Below are 10,319 nucleotides of genomic sequence, written 5' to 3' on the forward strand. Positions count from 1 at the left end.
TGAGGGTCGTGTGGGTCGTGAGGGTCGTGAGGGTCGTGTGGGTCGTGTGGGTCGTGAGGGTCGTGTGGGTCGTGAGGGTCGTGTGGGTCGTGAGGGTCGTGAGGGTCGTGTGGGTCGTGAGGGTCGTGAGGGTCGTGTGGGTCGTGTGGGTCGTGAGGGTCGTGTGGGTCGTGAGGGTCGTGTGGGTCGTGAGGGTCGTGTGGGTCGTGAGGGTCGTGAGGGTCGTGAGGGTCGTGTGGGTCGTGAGGGTCGTGTGGGTCGTGTGGGTCGTGAGGGTCGTGAGGGTCGTGAGGGTCGTGAGGGTCGTGTGGGTCGTGAGGGTCGTGTGGGTCGTGAGGGTCGTGAGGGTCGTGTGGGTCGTGAGGGTCGTGTGGGTCGTGAGGGTCGTGTGGGTCGTGAGGGTCGTGTGGGTCGTGTGGGTCGTGAGGGTCGTGAGGGTCGTGAAGGTCGTGAGGGTCGTGTGGGTCGTGAGGGTCGTGTGGGTCGTGAGGGTCGTGTGGGTCGTGAGGGTCGTGTGGGTCGTGAGGGTCGTGAGGGTCGTGAGGGTCGTGTGGGTCGTGAGGGTCGTGTGGGTCGTGTGGGTCGTGAGGGTCGTGAGGGTCGTGTGGGTCGTGAGGGTCGTGAAGGTCGTGAGGGTCGTGTGGGTCGTGAGGGTCGTGTGGGTCGTGAGGGTCGTGTGGGTCGTGAGGGTCGTGTGGGTCGTGTGGGTCGTGAGGGTCGTGAGGGTCGTGAAGGTCGTGAGGGTCGTGTGGGTCGTGAGGGTCGTGTGGGTCGTGTGGGTCGTGTGGGTCGTGAGGGTCGTGAGGGTCGTGTGGGTCGTGAGGGTCGTGAGGGTCGTGTGGGTCGTGAAGGTCGTGAGGGTCGTGAGGGTCGTGTGGGTCGTGAGGGTCGTGTGGGTCGTGTGGGTCGTGAGGGTCGAGAGGGTCGTGAGGGTCGTGAGGGTCGTGAGGGTCGAGAGGGTCGTGAGGGTCGTGTGGGTCGAGAGGGTCGTGAGGGTCGTGAGGGTCGTGTGGGTCGAGAGGGTCGTGTGGGTCGTGAGGGTCGTGAGGGTCGTGAGGGTCGTGAGGGTCGAGAGGGTCGTGAGGGTCGTGTGGGTCGTGAGGGTCGTGAGGGTCGTGAGGGTCGAGAGGGTCGAGAGGGTCGTGAGGGTCGTGAGGGTCGAGAGGGTCGTGAGGGTCGTGTGGGTCGTGTGGGTCGTGAGGGTCGTGAGGGTCGTGTGGGTCGTGAGGGTCGTGAGGGTCGTGAGGGTCGTGAGGGTCGAGAGGGTCGAGAGGGTCGTGAGGGTCGTGAGGGTCGTGTGGGTCGTGAGGGTCGTGAGGGTCGTGTGGGTCGTGAGGGTCGTGAGGGTCGTGAGGGTCGAGAGGGTCGTGAGGGTCGTGAGGGTCGTGAGGGTCGTGAGGGTCGAGAGGGTCGAGAGGGTCGTGAGGGTCGTGAGGGTCGTGAGGGTCGTGTGGGTCGTGAGGGTCGTGAGGGTCGTGAGGGTCGAGAGGGTCGTGAGGGTCGTGAGGGTCGTGAGGGTCGAGAGGGTCGTGAGGGTCGTGAGGGTCGTGTGGGTCGAGAGGGTCGTGTGGGTCGTGAGGGTCGTGAGGGTCGAGAGGGTCGTGAGGGTCGTGAGGGTCGAGAGGGTCGTGAGGGTCGTGTGGGTCGAGAGGGTCGTGAGGGTCGTGAGGGTCGTGAGGGTCGTGAGGGTCGAGAGGGTCGTGAGGGTCGTGAGGGTCGTGAGGGTCGAGAGGGTCGAGAGGGTCGTGAGGGTCGTGAGGGTCGTGAGGGTCGTGTGGGTCGTGAGGGTCGTGAGGGTCGTGAGGGTCGAGAGGGTCGTGAGGGTCGTGAGGGTCGTGAGGGTCGAGAGGGTCGTGAGGGTCGTGAGGGTCGTGTGGGTCGTGAGGGTCGTGAGGGTCGTGAGGGTCGAGAGGGTCGTGAGGGTCGTGAGGGTCGTGAGGGTCGTGTGGGTCGTGAGGGTCGTGAGGGTCGTGAGGGTCGAGAGGGTCGTGAGGGTCGTGAGGGTCGTGAGGGTCGAGAGGGTCGTGAGGGTCGTGAGGGTCGTGTGGGTCGAGAGGGTCGTGTGGGTCGTGAGGGTCGTGAGGGTCGAGAGGGTCGTGAGGGTCGTGAGGGTCGAGAGGGTCGTGAGGGTCGTGTGGGTCGAGAGGGTCGTGAGGGTCGTGAGGGTCGTGAGGGTCGAGAGGGTCGTGAGGGTCGTGTGGGTCGAGAGGGTCGTGAGGGTCGTGTGGGTCGAGAGGGTCGTGTGGGTCGTGAGGGTCGTGAGGGTCGTGAGGGTCGTGAGGGTCGAGAGGGTCGTGAGGGTCGTGTGGGTCGTGAGGGTCGTGAGGGTCGTGTGGGTCGTGAGGGTCGTGAGGGTCGTGAGGGTCGAGAGGGTCGTGAGGGTCGTGTGGGTCGTGAGGGTCGTGAAGGTCGTGAGGGTCGTGAGGGTCGTGAGGGTCGTGAGGGTCGTGAGGGTCGAGAGGGTCGTGAGGTTCGTGAGGGTCGTGTGGGTCGTGAAGGTCGTGAGGGTCGTGAGGGTCGTGTGGGTCGTGAGGGTCGTGAGGGTCGTGAGGGTCGAGAGGGTCGTGAGGGTCGTGAGGGTCGTGAGGGTCGAGAGGGTCGAGAGGGTCGTGAGGGTCGTGAGGGTCGTGAGGGTCGTGAGGGTCGTGAGGGTCGAGAGGGTCGAGAGGGTCGTGAGGGTCGTGAGGGTCGTGAGGGTCGTGTGGGTCGTGAGGGTCGTGAGGGTCGTGTGGGTCGTGAGGGTCGTGAGGGTCGTGAGGGTCGAGAGGGTCGTGAGGGTCGTGAGGGTCGAGAGGGTCGTGAGGGTCGTGAGGGTCGTGAGGGTCGAGAGGGTCGTGTGGGTCGTGAGGGTCGTGAGGGTCGTTAGGGTCGTGAGGGTCGTGAGGGTCGTGAGGGTCGTGTGGGTCGTGAGGGTCGTGTGGGTCGTGAGGGTCGTGAGGGTCGTGAAGGTCGTGAGGGTCGTGTGGGTCGTGAGGGTCGTGTGGGTCGTGAGGGTCGTGTGGGTCGTGAGGGTCGTGTGGGTCGTGAGGGTCGTGTGGGTCGTGTGGGTCGTGAGGGTCGTGAGGGTCGTGAAGGTCGTGAGGGTCGTGTGGGTCGTGAGGGTCGTGTGGGTCGTGAGGGTCGTGTGGGTCGTGTGGGTCGTGAGGGTCGTGAGGGTCGTGAGGGTCGTGTGGGTCGTGAGGGTCGTGTGGGTCGTGAGGGTCGTGTGGGTCGTGTGGGTCGTGAGGGTCGTGTGGGTCGTGAGGGTCGTGAGGGTCGTGTGGGTCGTGAGGGTCGTGAGGGTCGTGAGGGTCGTGTGGGTCGTGTGGGTCGTGAGGGTCGTGTGGGTCGTGAGGGTCGTGTGGGTCGTGAGGGTCGTGTGGGTCGTGAGGGTCGTGAGGGTCGTGAGGGTCGTGTGGGTCGTGAGGGTCGTGTGGGTCGTGTGGGTCGTGAGGGTCGTGAGGGTCGTGAGGGTCGTGAGGGTCGTGTGGGTCGTGAGGGTCGTGTGGGTCGTGAGGGTCGTGAGGGTCGTGTGGGTCGTGAGGGTCGTGTGGGTCGTGAGGGTCGTGTGGGTCGTGAGGGCCGTGTGGGTCGTGTGGGTCGTGAGGGTCGTGAGGGTCGTGAAGGTCGTGAGGGTCGTGTGGGTCGTGAGGGTCGTGTGGGTCGTGAGGGTCGTGTGGGTCGTGAGGGTCGTGTGGGTCGTGAGGGTCGTGAGGGTCGTGAGGGTCGTGTGGGTCGTGAGGGTCGTGTGGGTCGTGTGGGTCGTGAGGGTCGTGAGGGTCGTGTGGGTCGTGTGGGTCGTGAGGGTCGTGAAGGTCGTGAGGGTCGTGTGGGTCGTGAGGGTCGTGTGGGTCGTGAGGGTCGTGTGGGTCGTGAGGGTCGTGTGGGTCGTGTGGGTCGTGAGGGTCGTGAGGGTCGTGAAGGTCGTGAGGGTCGTGTGGGTCGTGAGGGTCGTGTGGGTCGTGTGGGTCGTGTGGGTCGTGAGGGTCGTGAGGGTCGTGTGGGTCGTGAGGGTCGTGAGGGTCGTGTGGGTCGTGAAGGTCGTGAGGGTCGTGAGGGTCGTGTGGGTCGTGAGGGTCGTGTGGGTCGTGTGGGTCGTGAGGGTCGTGAGGGTCGTGTGGGTCGTGTGGGTCGTGAGGGTCGTGTGGGTCGTGAGGGTCGTGAGGGTCGTGAAGGTCGTGAGGGTCGTGTGGGTCGTGAGGGTCGTGTGGGTCGTGAGGGTCGTGTGGGTCGTGAGGGTCGTGTGGGTCGTGAGGGTCGTGTGGGTCGTGAGGGTCGTGTGGGTCGTGAGGGTCGTGTGGGTCGTGTGGGTCGTGAGGGTCGTGAGGGTCGTGAAGGTCGTGAGGGTCGTGTGGGTCGTGAGGGTCGTGTGGGTCGTGAGGGTCGTGTGGGTCGTGTGGGTCGTGAGGGTCGTGAGGGTCGTGTGGGTCGTGAGGGTCGTGAGGGTCGTGTGGGTCGTGTGGGTCGTGAGGGTCGTGTGGGTCGTGAGGGTCGTGTGGGTCGTGAGGGTCGTGTGGGTCGTGAGGGTCGTGTGGGTCGTGAGGGTCGTGTGGGTCGTGAGGGTCGTGTGGGTCGTGAGGGTCGTGAGGGTCGTGAGGGTCGTGTGGGTCGTGAGGGTCGTGAGGGTCGTGAGGGTCGTGAGGGTCGTGAGGGTCGTGTGGGTCGTGTGGGTCGTGAGGGTCGTGTGGGTCGTGATCGAGCGTGAAGCTTCAAACACTCACTAACTGGCTCCTCGTGCACGTGCAGCTCATGAGCTGTAGGAAAATGGAACATCACCGTTGTAAACGGGCGCTTCACAGCAACATGTGATGCAAAAATGTAACATTATCACCGTCAGTGACCAGGGGCCCACACCATGAGGGGCCCACACCATGAGGGGCCCACACCATGAGGGGCCCACACCATGAGGGACCACACCATGAGGGGCCCACACCATGAGGGGCCCACACCATGAGGGGCCCACACCATGAGGGACCACACCATGAGGGGCCCACACCATGAGGGACACACACCATGAGGGACACACACCATGAGGGGCCCACACCATGAGGGGCCCACACCATGAGGGGCCCACACCATGAGGGACACACACCATGAGGGACACACACCATGAGGGACACACACCATGAGGGGCACACACCATGAGGGGCCCACACCATGAGGGGCCCACACCATGAGGGGCCCACACCATGAGGGACACACACCATGAGGGGCCCACACCATGAGGGACACACACCATGAGGGACACACACCATGAGGGGCCCACACCATGAGGGACACACACCATGAGGGACACACACCATGAGGGACACACACCATGAGGGACACACACCATGAGGGGCCCACACCATGAGGGACACACACCATGAGGGACACACACCATGAGGGGCCCACACCATGAGGGGCCCACACCATGAGGGACACACACCATGAGGGACACACACCATGAGGGACACACACCATGAGGGACACACACCATGAGGGACACACACCATGAGGGGCCCACACCATGAGGGACACACACCATGAGGGACACACACCATGAGGGACACACACCATGAGGGACCCACACCATGAGGGGCCCACACCATGAGGGACACACACCATGAGGGACACACACCATGAGGGGCCCACACCATGAGGGGCCCACACCATGAGGGGCCCACACCATGAGGGACACACACCATGAGGGACACACACCATGAGGGGCACACACCATGAGGGGCCCACACCATGAGGGGCCCACACCATGAGGGGCCCACACCATGAGGGACACACACCATGTGGGGCCCACACCATGAGGGACACACACCATGAGGGACACACACCATGAGGGGCCCACACCATGAGGGACACACACCATGAGGGACACACACCATGAGGGACACACACCATGAGGGACACACACCATGAGGGGCCCACACCATGAGGGACACACACCATGAGGGACACACACCATGAGGGGCCCACACCATGAGGGGCCCACACCATGAGGGACACACACCATGAGGGACACACACCATGAGGGACACACACCATGAGGGGCCCACACCATGAGGGACACACACCATGAGGGACACACACCATGAGGGGCCCACACCATGAGGGGCCCACACCATGAGGGACACACACCATGAGGGACACACACCATGAGGGGCCCACACCATGAGGGACACACACCATGAGGGGCCCACACCATGAGGGACCACACCATGAGGGACACACACCATGAGGGGCACACACCATGAGGGACACACACCATGAGGGGCCCACACCATGAGGGGCCCACACCATGAGGGAGTAAAGCGCGAGTGCTTTCCCAAAATGTATAGTTTATGATATTTGAAAAATGGGAAACATTGTTTTCGCTTCGGAATATTCTTCTTCTTCTTCTCAGGACACGCCCCTCAGGACACGCCCCCTATTTTTCACCCAGTGAACATTGACGAAAAGTCACAAAAATTGGCACATCTCTAAAAATCGTGCCTCTACATTCTCATCGTCCCCAAATGTACCAAAAATGCGTTGAGAGACAGGAAATGGCAAAGAAAAAATCTGATGGTAGAATCATGACATTTGGCGCAGAGGAAGATGGAGACAAGAGAAGTAACAAATATTCGCCCAACCAAATGTCGGCCATATTGGATCAAAAATGGCTAAGCATGACTCAGGAGTTTTTCACTTTCACAAACTCCTCCCCCTCAGGGCGTTGGCCAGAAAAAAGCTGAAATTTGGTAAAAATGGTGTTGAGAAGTGGGACATCAAAAGTTATTCAAATGTCTTTGACCCTGTCACGGTCTCGTGCTTTGACCCTGTCACGGTCTCGTGCTTTGACCCTGTCACGGTCTCGTGCTTTGACCCTGTCACGGTCTCGTGCTTTGACCCTGTCACGGTCTCGTGCTTTGACCCTGTCACGGTCTCGTGCTTTGACCCTGTCACGGTCTCGTGCTTTGACCCTGTCACGGTCTCGTGCGGTGCAACAGGTATAATTTAGGAAATTTCCCAAAAATTTAAATTTGCTGCTGTTTGTGCAGATAAAGTCCGAATTGCGTCAAATTTTAATCAGTTGTTAAAGTCTTTAACCTAAACCTATTTTAAGTCAAACTAATTCATTTGGCGTGACAGCGCCCCCTATAGAGTGACATAGAATTTTATATGGATGGTGAAAAAAAAAAAATTCTAAATTTGAGGACACACATGTAGTACTACTTACACACATGTAGTACTACTTACACACATGTACTTACACACATGTAGTACTACTTACACACATGTACTTACACACATGTAGTACTACTTACACACATGTACTTACACACATGTAGTACTACTTACACACATGTACTTACACACATGTAGTACTACTTACACACATGTACTTACACACATGTAGTACTACTTACACACATGTACTTACACACATGTAGTACTACTTACACACATGTACTTACACACATGTAGTACTACTTACACACATGTACTTACACACATGTACTTACACACATGTACTTACACACATGCAGTACTACTTACACACATGTAGTACTACTTACACACATGTACTTACACACATGTAGTACTACTTACACACATGTACTTACACACATGTACTTACACACATGTGTACTTACACACATGTAGTACTACTTACACACATGTACTTACACACATGTACATACACACATGTACTTACACACATGTAGTACTACTTACACACATGTACTTACACACATGTACTTACACACATGTAGTACTACTTACACACATGTAGTACTACTTACACACATGTACTTACACACATGTACTTACACACATGTACTTACACACATGTAGTACTACTTACACACATGTAGTACTACTTACACACATGTACGTACACACATGTAGTACTACTTACACACATGTACTTACACACATGTAGTACTACTTACACACATGTACATACACACATGTAGTACTACTTACACTCATGTAGTACTACTTACACACATGTACTTACACACATGTAGTACTACTTACACACATGTACTTACACACATGTAGTACTACTTACACTCATGTAGTACTACTTACACACATGTACTTACACACATGCAGTACTACTTACACACATGTACTTACACACATGTAGTACTACTTACACACATGTAGTACTACTTACACACATGTACTTACACACATGTAGTACTACTTACACACATGTAGTACTACTTACACACATGTACTTACACACATGTAGTACTACTTACACTCATGTAGTACTACTTACACACATGTACTTACACACATGCAGTACTACTTACACACATGCAGTACTACTTACACACATGTACTTACACACATGTAGTACTACTTACACTCATGTAGTACTACTTACACACATGTACTTACACACATGCAGTACTACTTACACACATGTACTTACACACATGTAGTACTACTTACACACATGCAGTACTACTTACACACATGCAGTACTACTTACACACATGTACTTACACACATGTAGTACTACTTACACACATGTAGTACTACTTACACACATGTACTTACACACATGTAGTACTACTTACACACATGTACTTACACACATGTAGTACTACTTACACACATGTACTTACACACATGTAGTACTACTTACACACATGCAGTACTACTTACACACATGTAGTACTACTTACACACATGTAGTACTACTTACACACATGTACTTACACACATGCAGTACTACTTACACACATGTACTTACACACATGTAGTACTACTTACAAACATGCAGTACTACTTACACACATGCAGTACTACTTACACACATGTACTTACACACATGTAGTACTACTTACACACATGTAGTACTACTTACACACATGTACTTACACACATGTAGTACTACTTACACTCATGTAGTACTACTTACACACATGTACTTACACACATGTAGTACTACTTACACTCATGTAGTACTACTTACACACATGTACTTACACACATGCAGTACTACTTACACACATGTACTTACACACATGTAGTACTACTTACACTCATGTAGTACTACTTACACACATGTACTTACACACATGCAGTACTACTTACACACATGTACTTACACACATGTAGTACTACTTACACTCATGTAGTACTACTTACACACATGTACTTACACACATGCAGTACTACTTACACACATGTACTTACACACATGTAGTACTACTTACACACATGCAGTACTACTTACACACATGTAGTACTACTTACACACATGTACTTACACACATGTACTTACACACATGTAGTACTACTTACACACATGCAGTACTACTTACACACATGCAGTACTACTTACACACATGCAGTACTACTTACACACATGTAGTACTACTTACACACATGTACTTACACACATGTACTTACACACATGTAGTACTACTTACACACATGTACTTACACACATGTAGTACTTTACACAAGAACGCAGACACTCACAATGGCTTCAACCATTGCACATGATCTAGTTTGTGTCGTTTCTGCAGTTGATGAAGAAGATGACGATGAAGAAGAGGCGGAGTCAGAGGCGGAGTCAGAGGCGGAGTCAGAGGCAGAAGCTCATGAAGACAAGCCTGATCCTGCAGGTGGCGCTGTGGAGTCGTGTTCATGTGCAGCAGAAGAACCTGAGATTAAACCAGGTCATTACCACACACACACTGTGGGGGCGCTCTCCTCACACTGTAGGGGCGCTCTCCTCACACTGTGGGGGGCGCTCTCCTCACACTGTAGGGGGCGCTCTCCTCACACTGTAGGGGGCCCTCTCCTCACACTGTAGGGGGCGCTCTCCTCACTCTGTAGGGGGCCCTCTCCTCACACTGTAGGGGGCGCTCTCCTCACACTGTAGGGGGCCCTCTCCTCACTCTGTAGGGGGCGCTCTCCTCACACTGTAGGGGGCCCTCTCCTCACACTGTAGGGGGCGCTCTCCTCACTCTGTAGGGGGCCCTCTCCTCACACTGTAGGGGGCGCTCTCCTCACACTGTAGGGGGCCCTCTCCTCACACTGTAGGGGGCGCTCTCCTCACACTGTAGGGGGCGCTCTCCTCACACTGTGGGGGGCGCTCTCCTCACACTGTGGGGGGCCCTCTCCTCACACTGTAGGGGGCCCTCTCCTCACACTGTGGGGGCGCTCTCCTCACACTGTGGGGGGCGCTCTCCTCACACTGTGGGGGGCCCTCTCCTCACACTGTAGGGGGCGCTCTCCTCACACTGTAGGGGGCGCTCTCCTCACACTGTAGGGGGCGCTCTCCTCACACTGTGGGGGGCCCTCTCCTCACACTGTAGGGGCCCTCTCCTCAC

At 56.4% G+C, this 10,319-nt stretch overlaps 1 protein-coding gene across 1 annotated transcript in view; it reads left to right on the plus strand.

Moving 5' to 3' along the window:
* Positions 1–10,319, plus strand: part of LOC140379596 (uncharacterized) — a 111,452-nt gene that overhangs the window by 51,415 nt on the left and 49,718 nt on the right. Inside the window, exon 18 of the mRNA XM_072464279.1 lies at positions 9,510–9,662. Within this exon, the coding sequence (XP_072320380.1) occupies positions 9,510–9,662 (153 nt within the window). The remainder of the gene's footprint in view (positions 1–9,509; positions 9,663–10,319) is intronic.

Source organism: Eucyclogobius newberryi, unplaced genomic scaffold, assembly GCF_026437365.1.
Source record: "Eucyclogobius newberryi isolate DKJ021-1_F unplaced genomic scaffold, fEucNew1.0.hap1 SCAF_43, whole genome shotgun sequence".
Classification (NCBI taxonomy): Eukaryota; Metazoa; Chordata; class Actinopteri; order Gobiiformes; family Gobiidae; genus Eucyclogobius; species Eucyclogobius newberryi.